Source organism: Emydura macquarii, unplaced genomic scaffold (assembly GCF_026122565.2).
Source record: "Emydura macquarii macquarii isolate MOO-44397 ecotype Brisbane River unplaced genomic scaffold, CSIRO-AGI_Emac_v2 contig_719, whole genome shotgun sequence".
Classification (NCBI taxonomy): domain Eukaryota; kingdom Metazoa; phylum Chordata; order Testudines; family Chelidae; genus Emydura; species Emydura macquarii.
The window spans coordinates 505,209-520,530 of NW_027130856.1; the positions used below are offsets into that span (position 1 = coordinate 505,209).

The following is a 15,322-nucleotide window of genomic DNA, read 5'->3' on the forward strand; positions in this document are numbered from 1 at the left end:
ATTCTCTGAAGCATTCAGTGTAGTCTCCAATTCAGGAAAGCATGTATTTAAGTACTTCCCTGATTAGGGACATTTTCCTAAATTGTGGTCCTGCTCATAAGAGCTAAAAGGGATTGAACAAGTAATTTCCACAGCCGTTATCTTCCATCTTTCTGGAAATGCACAAGAAGCAGTGTTTTTAACTGCAAAGACGTGTAGAACTTCACTCATGGGTGAACATTTGTAGGAAGCAGATATGAAGTCTATGGAGAAAAAGCTCGACAGACTGCCTAACCAACTTAATTGAACTAATTTTAAAATACTTATTTCAACGCACTGTTTTAAGAGAACACATAATAGGACTAAAAAAGATCATGCATACAACTTGAATTTTGTAAACTAGAATAAAGTGATGTTAGATCAGTAGAAATCTCCAATTGGCAGGTTTTTTTTCTTTTTTTAAACAGCTTCCAACAGTAAATTATACTTCCAGTCATAGAGTAACATACTGGACATTTTCTGCTCTGACCAATTACTGCTCTAATTTAATTATTTGTCCTTCTGTTCCCTGGCACTAATATCAAAATTATATTTGACATGTTACACTGAATGCTGCTACTGGCATGCACAAAGTCTTTAAAATGTGTTTGCTTCTACTGTACCTGTATTGCTTAACAGTGCTAGTTTTTCCACATTTCACCCAAGACATATTTATGGTATTGGCCAGACTTAAACTGCTCCTAATATCCAGAGAAAAACATCACAATTATTGAAGTTTGCAATAAATTTCTGAACTGCTTTTGTTACTGAGAAAGCATACTTTCTTCATTTGATTTATTACAACAAAAATCAAATGAAATCTCTAGGTATTCCTCAGGTCAGACATATGCAATTTGTTATAAAAAGTCTACTTATCACACTTTTGCACTACATTCTCTGTTGATATAGTTGTAAAGTCAACTTGATCATGTTATTACTTGTTGTATATAGCCCACAATCTCACAGTGATCACACTGGTAGATGGCTGAACTTTAGTGCTGGAGAGTGACAAAACTGTTTATTAAAAACTAAATTTAATGCTCCCTTGGATATGAGCTTTATAAAAACACAGCCACTCAACAGTTCATAACAGTCCCTGATAGAGGGTCATATTTCTTCTGTTCTGCTGCTTTTATAGTATAGAAAACTCTACTAATGAAGCACCAACCTCTTTGCTACCACATAGAAACAAAAAGTAGTGAGACAGATGCTCTGGTTACCTTTGAAAAGACTAAGTTAACATATTGTTGTATTTTAAATAGGATTTATGCAATACAGTTTCTAAAAAGAGACTGAAGTAATGCATTTTAATTACATATTCTTAAGAAACTTTGTAAGAACACTTAACACCCAGGCTGGAGCCAAATTATGAGGTAGGTGTAAGCCAGATCCAAGATCACATCTTGCTACCTGTTTGCAGTTCCTTCCTAGTAAAATGTCTGCATCTGACCAATCCTGATACTGGTATTGTCATCAGCCCACCTAAGAAAGTAGGCTCTGTATGCTCCACCGCTTCTCCACCCTCCCCTGAATTTACTTATTTATTGTAATATAGGGTGTAGTTTTGTTCCTTTGTATTTTATGTGCTTTCTTTATCTTGATCACAGACACATTATATGGAGTTTTTTTTGTATGGGTTTTGTGGACTTTTCTTAAGAACACCAGGATGGGTTTAATCAGATTCCATTTTCATTTCTTGCTTTTTCCCAGGATTGCTAATTTCAATGATGCTCTGGCCACAAGGTACAGATTAGCTTCTCAGGACAGTATTAAAATTACTGGAAGGCAGTGGTGAATTTCCATTCTTAAATCCCAGGAAGAGATGCCTAATTCCTGGGAAAGGACATAAATCTATCTTCCCTAGAGATGGGAGTTGCCTGGGCCTGCAGGAGTGCCTGTGGATTCTGTGCAAAGCTTGAGGACTTCATCATGCCATAGACTAAGGGCCTATCTGGCCTTCGAATTAGGCAAGCCTATGAAGTCGGTAGTTACGTACATGAGAATCAATATATGAGCACCAAGAGGAGTTAGCAAAGAAATGGATCCAGAAGCTTCTTCCCACAAATGCACTCCGATGAACTTTTAACACCCAGGAGCTGCCTAAAAATGGCTACTGCTCCTTTGAGGAGTCATACTGCAACTGCAGACACCAGCACCCTACGAAGACTTTAAAGCTCCCTAATCCCCTAAACTCACCTCACTTCAAGAACACCAAACTATTTTGACCTTTCTCACCTAGAGCTAAATGTTGTTAGCACTGCCATTTATTTTTCCAGCCCTAGTGCCATAATCATTAATGTCTGTCTGCACTGCCAGTTTATTGTTTTTGTTAACTCCCTACCAAATCAATTTAACCTTACCTCCTGCACTTACCTTCTAGTTCCTTGCCCCTTCCACACCTCCATTTCCTTTCAGCTGTCTACACTGAAGCTGGGAGCGAGCCTCTCAGAGTGGGTAGACAGACTTGCACTAACAGGGCTCCAGCTAGCACGCTAACAATAGCAGTGCGGACATTGTGGCTCTAGCAGACTCTCAGGCTAGCCACGTGAGCTGAGACCCAGGGAGTTGGGTGGGCTTGAGAGCCTGTGCCACTGTTCAAGATGTAACATCCCCACTGCTATTTTTAGTGCGCTACCTTAATCCTCACTAACATGAGACTGTCTACCCAGGCTTGGAGGATCGCTCCCAGATGCAGTGTAGACATACCTTTTACCAGCACTAATCTACTCCATTTCTCCAGTCCCATTATGATGTGGCCACCACACCTTCAATCTCATGAATTAAGTTCATATATAATAAACACAGCACATCAAGAGAGGTACATAGCATTAGCAACCTCACTCAACTACATAACCTGTTCATTTTTCTTTTATCCTCTCTTTTCCAAACCCCTCCAGTTCTTTTACTTGAAAGCCTATACTTAGACAGTTTTCTCATGAATGCAGGGACTGGGTCTTATTTCTTCTCTATAGTATCTACCTACCTATTTGCATGTTTACAATTAACAGTAATAAATTAAAATGGGGAAAAAGACCAGTGGACGTTTCGGACTGCTGCTGTTTTCTCAACTCCTTTCAACTGCCAGGATACATTGCTTTTAGGTGATACTTTATTAAAGTTGTGGCCTTAGCATACAACTGTATTCATTGATGCCTTTTTTTCTGAAATTGAGCTATTCAATCTATACTGTAAAGTGGCATTGAGGGAACAAGGTTAATGTAAATTGAGAGACCTGGGTTAAAATGTTACTCCAAATCACAAAGCTGCTAGGTCTCAGCTTAGCCACCAGGACACATTTAACCACATTACAAAAACTGAACAATTTGTTATTAATGAGATTTCTGTACAAAAGGCTGGAACTGAATTAGATCTGGACTGAGATATGTTATTAGAGTTCTGCAGGGGAGTTTCAAAGAACCCGACTAAAATGCATCTCCAAGCTGCTAATCTTCTCCCCATAGATCATAAGAGGTCCACATGGACCCATGTGCTCCATAAGCTTTTCATCTGTTTCCCACACACTTAACCCTTCCCTCACAACCTCCTGTGTGTCTTCCTTCTCTCCTGTTCCTGTCCCAACAAGACTGCGTTCCCCGAGGCACAATGAGTGCCTTGGAACAAGTGCTAGAGTACTCTGATCTGACCCTTATGAGACCTGCAGCCATAGGATCCATCCACAGATTATATCAGCAGTGATCATACAACAAGGATTATAAACACATATGTTGAGTTAATAGCAGCAGTGACTATTATATCCTTATTTGCTTGATCTGAGTATTAAAATACCTGACTGTACCATGCAAGAAGTATAAAACCCATATAGGAACAGATGGGACTTAAACAGTTTATGAAACAAAGAGTTACAGAATCAGAGCCTTAAAGCTAAACGTCCTTTTCACCTGAGCCACAAACTGTTCTCTCGTCACAGAGTACAAAAAACCTGATTAAAACATGTACCTCAGTCTTCCATGTAGGGAAAGGAATTTCACTGGAACGGTCATTGAACAAAATGACTAAATGACAAAAATGCAATTAATTTTTTTTACTTTTACATTTGGAGTAGGATTTTTCCAGAAGAATGGCAAAAATTGTTAAATAACGCTGCTGAACGTTTGTAGGGCTACATTGTTATATTTTTGCCAACATCCCAAACTCAGTGTACTTTGTTTACTATATTCAGAGGGTCATACAAATCCAAAAAATACATTACTGAAAACAGGATAGCTATAATATATAGACCTGTTATTGCAACTGTTACTCAAATGGGTAGTCCCACTGATGGAAACATTCACTAAATGTATCATTCTATAAGAAAAACCGGTTACTAACTTTTCGTAACTGTTGTTCTTTGAGATGTGTTGCTCATGTCCATTCCATGTTAGGTGAGTGTGTGCCCAGGAGCACAGCTGCCTGAGATTTTTTGCCTTAGCAGTATCTGTAGGGCCAGCTATGGTGCCCTCTGGAACCCCACACTCATGCCGTGTTATATGAGGCACCGACGGCCCCGCACTTCATAAGTTCCTTCTTGCCATCAACTCTAACAGTGGGGATGGAGGGTGGGTCATGGAATGGACGTGAGCAACACATCTTGAAGAACAACAGTTACAAATTTTTCTTCTTCAGATGCTTGCTCATGTCCATTTCATGTTAAGTAATTCACAAGCAGTATCCCTGGAGGTGCACTTGGAGTTTATGGATGTGCCATTTGCAACACTGCTCTGCCAAAGCTGGAGTCATTTCATGCCTTCTGGGTGATGGCATAATGGGTTGCAAAGTTATGGACAAAAGACCAGATAGCGGCATTGCAGATATCTTGGATCGGCATCTGCGCCAGGAAGCCTGCCGACAATGCTTGTGCCCTGGTAGAGTGGGCTGTTATGATCGCTGTTGGAGGCAACTTTGCTTGCTCATAGCAGAATTTAATGCAAGAGGTTATCTACCAGGAGATCCTGTGGAAGGAGACTGACAGGCCTTTCATCCTATTTGCTACTGAGACAAAGAGCTGGGATGACCTATGGAGAGGCTTAGTCCTTTTGATGTAGAAGGCCAAAGCTTGTCTAACATCCAGGGTGTGCAACCTACATTCCTCACTAGAGTTGTGCAGTTTCAGGAAAAACATCAATAGGAATATGTCCTGGTTATTGTGAATTGTGATACCACCTTTGGTAAAAAGGGTGGGTGGGGATGCAGCTGGACCTTGTTCTTATAGAACCCTGTGTAAGATGGTTCTGAGGTGAGCACCATGATTTTGGAAACCCTTTGCACTGAGGTAACTGCCACCAGGAAGGAGACTTTCAGGAGAGAGCAGGTAACTAGCGGCTTGAAAGGGGGCATGTGAGCCTGGACAGCACTAAGTTCAGGTCCCAGTGTGGTACCGGATTCCTGACCTGAGAGTACAGCCTCTCCAGTCCTTTTAGGAATTTGATCACCATATTGTGGGAAAAGATTGATTTACCTTGAATCGGAGGATTGAAAGCCGAAATGCTGCCCAAGTGGACTTTCAGAGACGAGTGAGTTAAGCCTTGTTGCTTAAGGTGTAATAGGTAGTCCAATATGTCCTGAATTGAGTTCCGGAATGGGGACAGGCTCCGGTCTGAGGCCCAACAGGAAAACTTCCTCCATTTGGCCAGATATGTCACGGTGGAAAGTTTTCTGCTCTCCATGAGGACCTGCTGAACTTGCAGTGAGCAAGCCCACTCTTCTGTGCTCAGCCACACAGTAGCCATGCCATCAAGTGAAGGAATATCAAGTCTGGGTGCAACAACCGGCCGTGGTCCTGGGAGACAAGGTCTGGCCAAAGTGGAAGCTTCCACAGGGGTGCTGCTGAGAGCTCCAGCAACATGCCGAACCAGTGCTATCGCAGCCAGGCAGGGGCTATCAGAATCATGGCTGCCTTGTCCCACTTGATAAATTGATGCCAGCCATGACTGCAGGGTTTTGAGGCAAAGACATTTGGTCTAGAAGCCTGAGGCACGTCTGGGTGGTTGTGAGGGAGTGGGCTTGCACATATGAGATGAGGTCGGTCGTGATTCAGAACTGGGGCTCTGGAAGAAAGGCTTGGCTTGGGTGGAATTGAGAACCACTCCTATAAATTCTATCTAGTGGACTGGGACCAGAATTGATTTCTGCTCGTTTATGAGCAGGCCCACATCCTGGCATGTTACTCATATCAGACTGAGGCTGTGCTGGACCTGGGCTTGCGATTTGCCCTTGATGAGCCAATTGTCAAGGTAGAGATAAGTGCCCCACACTTTAGGTAAGAAGCTACCACCACCATGCACTTTGTGAAAACCCTTGGGGTGGATGAGAGGCCAAATGGTCCTGCTGTAAATAATGATAATGGTGATGGCCCACCACAAAACAAAGAACCTCCTACATCTGTGGAAAATTGAAGTATGGAAATAAGCATCCTTTAAGTCGAGGGTGGCATACAAGTTGCCTGGATTCAGAGAGGGGATGATGGAGGCCAGGGAGAACACATAGAACTTCAATTTTTTGAGATACTTGTTGAGGTGAGGCAGGTTCAGGATGGCCCTGAGGCCTCCTTTGAAATAAGGAAGGATCGGGAATAGAACAACTTTCCCTTCATATCTTGAGGGACTTTCTCCACAGCCCCTACCTACAGACGAGTTTCCACCTCCTGAATAAGAAGCTGCTCATGAGAAGAGTCCCTGAAGAGGAACGGGGAAAGAGATTGGGAGAGAGGTATTGAGGAAAACTGCAGGGTGTATCCAGTTGATATAGGGTTGAGGACCCAACAGTCTGATGTTATCCTGGCCCATGCAGAATGGAAGGGAAACAGGCGACTGAAGAACATGTGGGGAAATGGATCCTGTGGTTAAACTGAGGCATCGTCCTCAGGCGCACCCTCAAAATGACTGACAGAGGCCATCTTGGTGACACGTGGGGCCCGACTGGGTCGCAAAGGAGGGTGGGCTGGTGCGGCAGCACTTAAACCCTTTGTTTTTGTCTCTCCTGTTATAGGACCTCTGCCTTGACTGGCCCAAGAACCTGGGTGATGGTTGTGAGGGATGGAACTGCTATTGGGAAGACTGGGGAGTATACAACCCAAATGATCACGTGGTGGCTCTAGAATCTTTACTACCATGAAGTCTGGTGTCTGTTTGCTCTGAAAATAGAGCATTGCCCTTGAAGGGGAGGTTCTGCACTGATTGCTGCATCTCCTGCGACAGGCACGAGGATAGCAGCCAGGAGCACCAGCATATTGACTCCACTAAACCCACTGACCTAGCTGCTGAATCAGCCGTGTCTAACATTAACTGGAGAGAGGCCCTAGCTACCACCTTTCCCTACTCTACAATGGACACAAACTCCTGCCCTATCTCCTTGTGGCCAGAAGTTCCTTAAACTTAATAACTGAATATCCGATATTATATCACCCCAGCAATGTCTTCTGATTAGAGATCCTCAGTTAAAGACTGGCTGTGGAATTGATCTTTCTTCCAAACAAGTCCAGCTTCTTTGCGTCCTTATTTTTGGTGTCAAGCTAGAGTCTGACCTTGCCTGTCTCTTTAGTTCGTGGCAGCTACCACCCGGGATCCTAGGGATGGGTGCGAGAACAAATACTTGTAACTCTTTGCCAGGACATAATATTTCTTTTTGTCCCATTTTGATACTGGTGGCAGGGAGGATGGTGTCTGCCACAGGGCCTTGACCACCTTTAGCCATCCCTTTCTGAAATGGGAGCACTATCCTAGCTGGTGCTGCAGCAGCTAGAATATTAAATAGGTTGTCCATAGGCTCCAAGAGCTCCTCAGCCTCCAGGCCTAAGTTTGAGGCAACCATTTTAAGGAGCTCCTGGTGGGCTCGAAAGTTGTCTGGTAGCATTGGGAGAGCTGGACTGGTGACAGCCTCATCCAGGGAAGATTAGGACAACTGTAAAGTGGGGGGAGGGAGAGGCACCTCCTTTTCCTCTACTGGAACGGTCTCTGCTGCTGGGTCCGTGGTTTTGGTACCAGGCTCAGATTCCAGGTCCGAATCTTGTGCTGGGACTTTCAGTGCTACAGGCCACTTCTTGGATGCGGCTGCAGACAACTGATGGGAAAAGGGTCTTGGCATCACTGGAATCTCCTATGGCTTCCAATATGGTCACTGTGCTGGCCATTGGCTTTGGGGTCTGAATTCCACTGCAGGGCCAGCTCCCAACATCGACAAGCCTGTTGAGCTGTGCTTTTGGTGGCTAGGCTCTGCTTCAGAACCCAAGGAGGACAATTCCTCCCTTGGGGACCATGGTGGTACTAATGGCGCCTCTTCTTGCCTGCTGCAGTGGGGTGCCGGGAAGCGGTACTGCAAGGAGGGCAACCGACAATAGGCATCCTTGGAGTGGTGCCACATAGGTGGGAAGCGGCATGCCGGTGGAGAGCGGGGCTGTGCAGGTGAAGTGTGGTGCCATGTAGGTGGGGAGTGATGCCTAGAGGGCAGCAAGCTGTGCGGCGTTGAGGGGCGGAGCGGGGCAGGGATCAATGCCAGGTATCCGGCAACTGATGCCACAAAACAGGTGACTGGTGCCATGCGGAAGATCAGTATTGGGATCTAAACTGGTGGTTCCATAACTGGTGACTCCTGCCTCAAAGCTGGAGACCATGACCATGGAGCTGGAGCAGGGACGAGAGGGCAAGGACCGTTTTCTCAGTGCAGGTGACCAGTGCTGATGTGTTGTAGACCAGTGCCGAGGTTCCAGGGAATGGCGCCAGTCAAGTGGTCATTGTGGTGGCCCCATTGCTGGTTTCCCCCTGGAGGCGGGTGCCTTTACTGGCTCGGTCACCCCAGCCAAAGCACTCATGGTGGGCGGCACTGGGAGGGTCTTACGGTCCAAAGCCACTTGAAATGCTTCTGCAGTGGAAGGCACCACAAGGCAGAGGGGCAACCTTCTGATCCCAGGAATTGGGGGTGGTTCCCTCAATGGGCTCTCAACCCTGGGAGGAGCTGTTCCAGCTCCTCCTCTATGGGCAATTAGCCCCACATGGGTCCTTTGCCCGACCTCGCCTTCTTATCCTTCTCTGGCGCAGGGGAACGCCTTTGGTCAGCTCGCTGCTTCTTCTGCCACTTCTTCAGCACTGGCAACAGCGAACGGCATTGCAAGGGGCTTGGTGCCGGTGGGGCACTGCACGCCGAGGCTGACATGCTTGGCACTGATTCCGAGCGAGATGGTTCAGAGGCCAGTCTGAGTGCCGCCTCCATCAACAGGGCTTTCAGAGGGATATCCCTATCCTTTTCAGTCTGTGGTCAAAAGCCCTTGCAAATTTGACACTTGTCCCTGGTGCATCTCTCTCCTAAATACTTCAGGCAACTATCGCAAGAGTCATTTAGTGGAAAGGGCTTATGACACACAGAACACAGTTTGAAACCCAGGGAACAGAGCGAATGTCCCGAGAGGGATAACTAATTCTAACTTAGTTATCTGTTAACAAAACTAACTAGAACTATATACAACAGTCAGAAAGGCAAACTATGCAGTTATGGCTCTTGCTACCACAAGGGAGAAAGGCGCTCCCCTGCAACCATCATTGGCGTAAACAAGGAATTGAGGCGGCGTGCGGCTGGCAGTGCCTCTTATACTGCAGCATAAGCGTGGGGATCCAGAGAGCGCCAGAGCCGACCCTAGAGATACTGCTAAGGCAAAAAATTTCTGGCAGGCATGCATGTTGGTGCACGCTTACTAACATGAAATCGGGATGAGCAAGCACTCGAAGAAGAAATATAAAAACATCAGCTGACTTCAGTGGAACTAAATCCATGAGTGAGGTTTTCAGGATTGGGCTCTTTGCTGTGTATTACCCAACCCTTTATATTGTAGACACAAATTTTCTACACTTTTGTCTTTTATGCAAATCAAATTTTTCTGGGAGTTGAGGCTAAAACCCTCAGAAATCATAAACTCTGAGGTTTTTACAAAATAAAAAAATAATCTAACAGCACATTTCTACATTTGCAGATGTACATGTTGTAACAATTTGAGGTTTGAAGATCTCAACACATTTCATAATAATCAATTAATGCAATACATTTTAAATCTGGAGAAGCATTGACTGTACTGTTTGCCCGGGCAAAGATGATATTAGGTGTACATATTAGGTTTACATTCTCTTTAGGGTTGATTCAGAAGAAGGATCCTGGTGAATATTGGCATGTTCAGTCATGCTTGTCAGTGATTATATTGATCCTGGTTTATGCTCAGACCACCATTCCTTTGATTCCACTGTCATTATGGTTAGGGCCTTCAAGAAATGGGCCTTTTTGGCAAACCATCAAGTGAGCACGCCACCTCCTTCCATTCTCCTTGCTGTTTTTAATCATTGGACTTTTCTTTCCAGAAATATTTTTTTTATAAAGATGTACACATAAGACTGCTGCTCTACATAAAATGTAGCATTTGTGCAATTCAGACCCTTTCTGGAGTGGGCAGTGAAATGGGAGACTTGTCTACTCACTATCATGATTTTTTTTGTATTCACTGGAAAACAGGGTGGGACAAAAGCACGTCTTGGCAGCATTCCAGGTATTAGCGAAAAGGCTATGCATCTCTTCAATACTGAACTGAATACAGAGGCCAGCATGTCTCGCTCCCCGGTCAAGAAATTCAACTCATTACTTCTATCTGTCCATGAGATATGCAGGTTAGACCTGCAACAGTTGCAATCACTGATCAGATATCTGAATTTCACATGCCAAGTCACTGCCCTAGCTTGTGCATTTTGTGCATACCTGGCAGCAACAATTTCAGGTGCCAGAAAGCCATACCTTATTACGTGTTTAACGGGAGAAGTGAAATACGATTATTTGGGAGCAACTTTTGGAACAAGTAAATGATCTCTTTCTGGTGATCAGAATGGGTCCAGTATGGAAAAGAGAACTTCTGAAAAGAAGTGGGTCCTAGTCTGGTCTGGTCTGACAGTTTACCAATAGGCAGTCTAGCAAATCCCCAAGGATCATGCAACTAGTACCTACTTATGTTAATGTACTAACAATGAGCACCTGTTTTACAACATCCCAGACAGTGACAATGAAATTGTTTCTTCTCATTTCCAAGAGGACAAGTTTACAGCCTTGGGAGACAGGAAGGATCCAGTATTCCTGCGGAGCACTGACACTTATTTGCACTTGAGTGCCCAGAAGTTTTTCTGGACAATTGGGTTTCATTTGTGTGAGATACATTTGGACATATTTCTGACCAACAGAATCTAGTGAAAGCCTTGTTCGGCATAGTGGGGATGAATGACCAGGACACTTAACTGATGTTCTTTATAGCAGGAGACCTTATAGTAAAAGGGCATGTTGTGTCACAGCTTATCATCAGACTATACAGGGAGCAAGTGGGACACGAGATATGAGTGGTAAGATAGTGAGGGTGCCCCTTACATTGAGCACAGAGGCATCCCTTGTTGGAGCCCAGTTCTTCCCACAAAGAAATAGATGTTCAGGAGATTTCTTTGCAAGCCACATTCTGTTGATAAAGTTGCAGCCAATTCACTAAAACTGTAGGCCACATAAGGAGTCTTCATTGCATCAAAGTAAGATTTAGTTTCAGGGCTTCAGCACAATTTTAGACAACAAAAAGATCAAGGTAATACTGCAGCTTATCTGTATGTTTTCAATAGTGGGTTGACAATATTTCTCAGGAGTAATACGTGATACACAAATAGCTCTTCACCTGCAGTTTTCCAAAACTCAAATAACCAAAAAAATAAGATGAGAAATTATGAGCAAACCCAGCAACATAATATTCTAGATCATAAAATTTTTCATTTTGAGGGCCAGAAAAGTTAAATTTTAAACTTCTGTAATATTATTGCACTAATATTTACTCTAGTTTCCTAATTTAGAAATTAAAGAAATAACTTACCAACCAAAACTACAAGCCTGTATTTCTCATTAGGCTGCCGTCGATATGGTGCAACTTCTTCATATGTTGGGACATCTGCTGTGTCATACTGATCACTCTTCTTGCATTCATACATGGATTTATTTGTCTTTCTATCTTTTCTGCTAAGACGAAAGCTTCTCCTAAAACCAGCTGCAATAACAATAAGATTTTTTTTTAAACTAAGCAATTTAATATCTGAAAAGTCCAGAAAAGATCCATTTCTGGGGAGGGCAATGACTAGGAATAAGATTATGTCACAGAGGTCACGGAAGGTCATGGAATCCATAACAAGAGCAAGAGCTGTCAGCCGGAGGCTCCCTGCCCCTGTGGACAGGGGGAAGGGGAGACCTGGAGCTCTGAGCCGCAGCCAGCACTGGGGGCCCTTAGAGGATCCCCGGAGCTCCCTGCCATCACAGACGGCGGGGGTGCCCTGGAGCTCTCAGCTGCCACTGGTGGCCCCCACAGCTCCCAGCCACCCCGGGCAGCGGGGGACCCCCGACAGTTCCAATCTGCAGTGGGTGGCGAGAAGGCCCCCAGAGCTTCAAACTGCTAGGGGCCTCACAGGGCGGTGTGGGGTCCACAAACCCAGAGTTCCCAGCCCTGGCCCCCAGCTCTCAGCCTCTGCAGGTAGCAGGAGAGGCCCTGTCCTGCTGCTCTCATCCCAGCCCCACCCACAGTCAGCCCCGTTTTGTTATTTTTAGTAAAAGTCCACCCATAGTTACTTTTACTAAAAGTCAGGGAGAGGTCACGGCTTCTGTGAATTTTTGTTTATTTTCCATGACCTCTCCTTCACTTTTACTAAAAATAACCATGACAAATCCTAACCTTAGCAATGACTAATCAAGTAATACCAAACTGGCCATTTCCATGAGTAATCACATTAAGCTGTACACACAATGTAGACATGAAATTTCAAATGCATTTTTTGAGAAACAGATCCTTATGGTCCAGAAGAGATTCCCAGACAATAACAATTTGGAGATAATTTACATTTAAGTCCTAAACTACATCACAGCAATCATTTCAACTAAAAATACAATATTCCCAATAAGTGAAATGATTAATTTTCCTATTTTTGAATTAGGGGGAAAAGCAATTTTTCGTAAGTCATTTGCAAAAAGTGTTATAATAATTACAATAAACTGATAACACAACTAACATTGAATGCTGCATACACTAACATATATAAGGAAAACATACATTCAGTCCTGAATCATATACCATATCTGACACATCCCAGTTGAACTGCCATGGGATGTGGACTCTTAAAACAATACTATATCTTTGGCAGCAGAGCACAGGGGTGAAAGAGTCAATACCATTATTGCCTTGAACGATTTTATTACCTTGGCTCAACGCTTCTCTATCACAAATAGAAGTTTAAAAAAAGTGCATGCAAATGCTCCCAAATACATTGAAAATAAAACCACACACACCATTATATAAATCACACAACACAATCAAATATGGAAAGCCATTTCACACATACTGTATACTGAATTTTGCTAAACTAGGATGACATTTCCTATTAAACATACTTTCATTTATAATTCTATCATGTTTTTGCATTCCTAATTGGCCTAAGATTTTACATATAGTGTTATGCCCATAGTGCTTAATTGCAGGTGATGGAAATTTCATGTTGTTTTTAAAGATTTTTAAATTGGTACAACCTCATGTGCTTCAGTAGTAGAATAATACAACAATTCACAGTTGCAAGTTGACTCTATTAAACCTGGGTATGGAAGCTAATTATTCCACCTTTTATCATTATTTTATCATTTTCCCGTTAAGATTAATTCTTTTGAATAGATTTTTACAGTTGTGCCATATCTTCTGTGGTTTTAGGAACTGGATGACCACACCACCATTCTAACTTCATTATTTGGGTATACTAGAGGAGTTATTGATAGATACACAAAGTATTGAACAAAATGACTGAAAAAAATTCCAACACCTATATTTTAAGAACATATATTCAGTACTTCAGTACTCAAACTTCTGGTTGATTCAAATCAAGTGCCAATTTATAAAGTTTCTTCACAACTAAACCATTATGGACTTAAATATTTAACCTGACACTTCATACACAATACTAAAAGCAGAGCAGCAGGCTCTCTTTATTAGCCTGTCTAAATTTCTGACGACACCTGTAATTTCAGCTGTATATTTTAATACGTTTTTTAAAGCATTTATTTATAGGCATATGAGAAGAAATCATATTACTATTTATCTCTAATATTAATGGTTGCCAACGTAAGGGTGAATCCTGCAAATTACTATCAGACTTGGGCCACGATACTGCATAGATTTAGTTTTGTGCTTACTATTTTGCATGAGTAATCCCGTTTGACATAAATCTTTTCAGGATCGGGACCATAGGGCTTAACACCCAAGCTGCCCTGTTGATTTAAAGTGTTATATCCAGTAGTGTTTGTGTCACCTTCCCATACACATAAGAGAGACAAAGATAAGTATATAGGCTCTCTGAGAATACAAGTGGTGTTACCCAGGTCATTACAAAAATGAGATTGCACAATTACAGTGAAAGTTAATAAGAAGGAGATATAAAAACCAAACACTAGCAGAAATTGTGGTAATATTTTTTCCCCATGCTAAAGGAAGATAAGGGAGGATAAAATACACAATAAAAACATCAGAGTTTAAATTTGGTAAGAGTAAGAAGCAAGAAGGCTAAGTTACTAATTCTCTTCTAACAATTTTTTGTATTCCATTATGCATTTATATAACAATATAGACAATAAAGAAATCTTTTAAAATGTTACTATAGTTTTAAAAGATTTCTATTGTAAAAGCACTGCTATGTTATTGGTAATGTAAAACAACTAGGTACTCAGCAAAAGGTCTCTGGTGACTGGTTCAGTTCTAAAGTCAAGTCAGCCATCGCACACAGATATTTTGTTGATTTAATGTCACTGACCTAGTAAACCACACTAAATGACTTTAATGAAGATTCTAAAAATAACATTAAAGATACAGAAAAGGAACAGGATTAACTATTTTCTTGAGCTAAAAAAACCCCAGACCTAAGCATACCAAAGCTACTTTCAAAGTACCTGAAAATTCTCCTGTACTATCTTTTTACACAAACAGAAATGAATTCTTCACATTATATTAAAGGTTTGCTAGCGTATGAAGTTCTGTCACAAAACACAGTGCCTAGATCTATAGGGGAAGTATGGCCTTGTGGTTAAAGGTGACTTGGAAAACATTTGAAAAATTTAAGATTATGGTGGAGTTTTTAAAACTGCCATATTTATTCTAATAAAGGAAGCTTATAAACATAGAAAATTAAATAAAACCTAACCTCTCCCCATCCCCCATTTGTTCTTTACCTTCAAAGTACTGCAACTATCATATCTCTGGTTTTGCTTGAGGACTTGGTAGATGTCTCACAGC

At 42.6% G+C, this 15,322-nt stretch overlaps 1 protein-coding gene across 4 annotated transcripts in view; it reads right to left on the reverse strand.

Moving 5' to 3' along the window:
* The window catches only part of MPP7 (MAGUK p55 scaffold protein 7), a 281,426-nt gene that overhangs the window by 32,670 nt on the left and 233,434 nt on the right, over positions 1-15,322 (reverse strand). For all 4 annotated transcript variants that reach the window (XM_067542555.1, XM_067542556.1, XM_067542558.1 and 1 more), the window contains one exon: positions 11,882-12,052. In XM_067542555.1, coding sequence (XP_067398656.1) covers positions 11,882-12,052 — 171 coding nt within the window. The remainder of the gene's footprint in view (positions 1-11,881; positions 12,053-15,322) is intronic.